Consider the following 2,070-nt stretch of genomic DNA (forward strand, 5'->3'; position numbering starts at 1 on the left):
ACATTTCGATGCTCCTGTGAAAAATGTTGAAACAACAAACCATCAACGTACATATATAAATGTCAGCCATCATAGTGTTCTGTTAAAGTTAGAATGTGCACATCAGTGAAAAAACCAACGCAAAACATGTGGTGAAGAGACTGTTTGAAGATGATAAGCATGTTGTGACCTAAAGTAAGATAAGGTATTGTTATTTAGACAGCACATTTTCAGCAACAAGGCAATTTAAAGTGCTTTACATGAATTAGAGGGAATACAAACAACAAAGCAACAGAAAAGTAAAAAGTGAAATAAATTAATAGGAGTTTCTCCTATTAATTTATTTAACAGTAAAATTAAACTACATACTAAGAATAAGTAGTCCATAAGTTAGAAACTAGTAAACTGCTAGAATTCTTGTAAGAATTCTCTAGATTCTTGTTCTGACTTTCTAAGTTTGCTCTAGCAGTTTCTCTAGGTCTTGCTCCGATATTAAAAGTAAGTACAGTAACTTTGTGAGTGATTCCCCACTCTGACATGAGCGCTGCTGGTCCTTGTGACAAATTATTAGCAGTTGGTGAGTTAGGAAAATGCAGCACCACTAAAACAGCAGAATGCAAAGATGTGCTTGAATCTATAAAATGGCATGTCTCAGAAATATGCATCAGTGTTGATAGATATCAAACTGACTTTCAGTGATTTTTGTTTTTTCCTCTGTGTCCCTCAACTAGAGCATAAGTCCACAATCCTGGTCCTCAGAGTGAGGCGTTTCCCTGCTGCTGCACACCTGGACTAAACAAACACTGGATTAACGAGCTGCTGCAGCAATTGGAAGCATGCTGCAGAGGTAATCATTTGAATCAGCTGTACTAAAGTGGGGGCATAAACACAGAGAGATTGTTTGATTGTTCTTTGTAATGTACACGCTTCTACATTCTGAGAGTTGAACTAAAGCAGAAACACTATCAAGCATTTTAGAAGCAAAAACCTGAGTAGTAAAACATGTCTCAGTCTTTTTAACTTGGAGCAGATTGACATAAATAAAAAAGGACTGCAGATATTAGCAACATGCTTCCGGCCCACTAAACACAACGGAGACCACCATGGATTTTACCAGATGCAAATTGAAGATAAAGAATCTATTTTCAAGAGGGAATGGAAAATAAAATAGATCAAAAGAATATGATAATACTAAGACATTTAGAACCACACCCGTGCCAGTAGATGGCGGTAATGAACACTTAAGGTTTTTTGACAACCGCCAATAAAAATCAAGAAAAGGAACACAACGGAGAAGAAGAACCAGCGTGACAGGTCTCGCGATCCTTCTGATCTTTTGAGTGCCAGACACAAACTAGCAGAGCAGACAGACAAGCAGACGCTAGAGGACAGAAGGCTATCATGGACCCGAACACGACAATTCTGCGAGTGAAAAGAAAAAGGGGGACAGACCCCGCAGATGCTTTGTTGCTGGCGTGTAAGCGTATCCGGCCCGAGTCGTCCCAGAGCTCGGGGGAGACGGTACCGGAGCCAGACGAAGCTGAGGTGGAGAACTCTGTGTTCAAACTCGTGGCGACTGTAGCGACCCAGGTGAGAGGCCCGCCGCGGTGACCACACAGTTAGCCCAGGCTAGACACGCAGCTGGTGGTGGGCATGACACGGGCCGCTCTGTGATTATGGAGTCGCCGTTAGTGGACAGTACAAACGCAGAGCTGATGTCGTGGCTGAGTGGCCATTAGCAAGTGTGCCTTCATAGCGGACAAGCGGTAAGGTTTTGGAGACAAAGCCATCTCTGCTGTTGGTTAGCATAGCATAGTCGCTAGCCTGTGTGCTATGCTAACCGAGGAAGTGCTCGTTTTGTTGACGTTGAACATTTAATGCTGCAGGAAGCTAGCCTGTACTTGCAAGCATATGAATACTAAATATATTATCAGAAAGCTTTTTTTTTATTAAACTTTTTGGCAAGAAATACACTTTTATGCAACACAAGTTTACTTCCACTCACTGTGGTTATAAATATTACTTGATGTTTTGTTTTTATGTATTCTACTAATTAAAAAGAAAAATGAGCGAGTGCACAAGTTTGTTACT

General features: G+C 40.9%; 1 protein-coding gene across 1 annotated transcript in view; it reads left to right on the plus strand.

Moving 5' to 3' along the window:
- The first annotated feature begins 1,265 nt into the window (after window positions 1-1,265).
- slc7a6os (solute carrier family 7 member 6 opposite strand) overlaps window positions 1,266-2,070 on the plus strand; it is a 5,094-nt gene continuing 4,289 nt past the window's right edge. The window contains exon 1 of the mRNA XM_008404887.2: window positions 1,266-1,569. Coding sequence (XP_008403109.1) covers window positions 1,381-1,569 — 189 coding nt within the window. The 5' untranslated portion in view covers window positions 1,266-1,380. The remainder of the gene's footprint in view (window positions 1,570-2,070) is intronic.

The sequence above is a fragment of the Poecilia reticulata genome, linkage group LG3 (genome assembly GCF_000633615.1).
Source record: "Poecilia reticulata strain Guanapo linkage group LG3, Guppy_female_1.0+MT, whole genome shotgun sequence".
Lineage (NCBI taxonomy): Eukaryota > Metazoa > Chordata > Actinopteri > Cyprinodontiformes > Poeciliidae > Poecilia > Poecilia reticulata.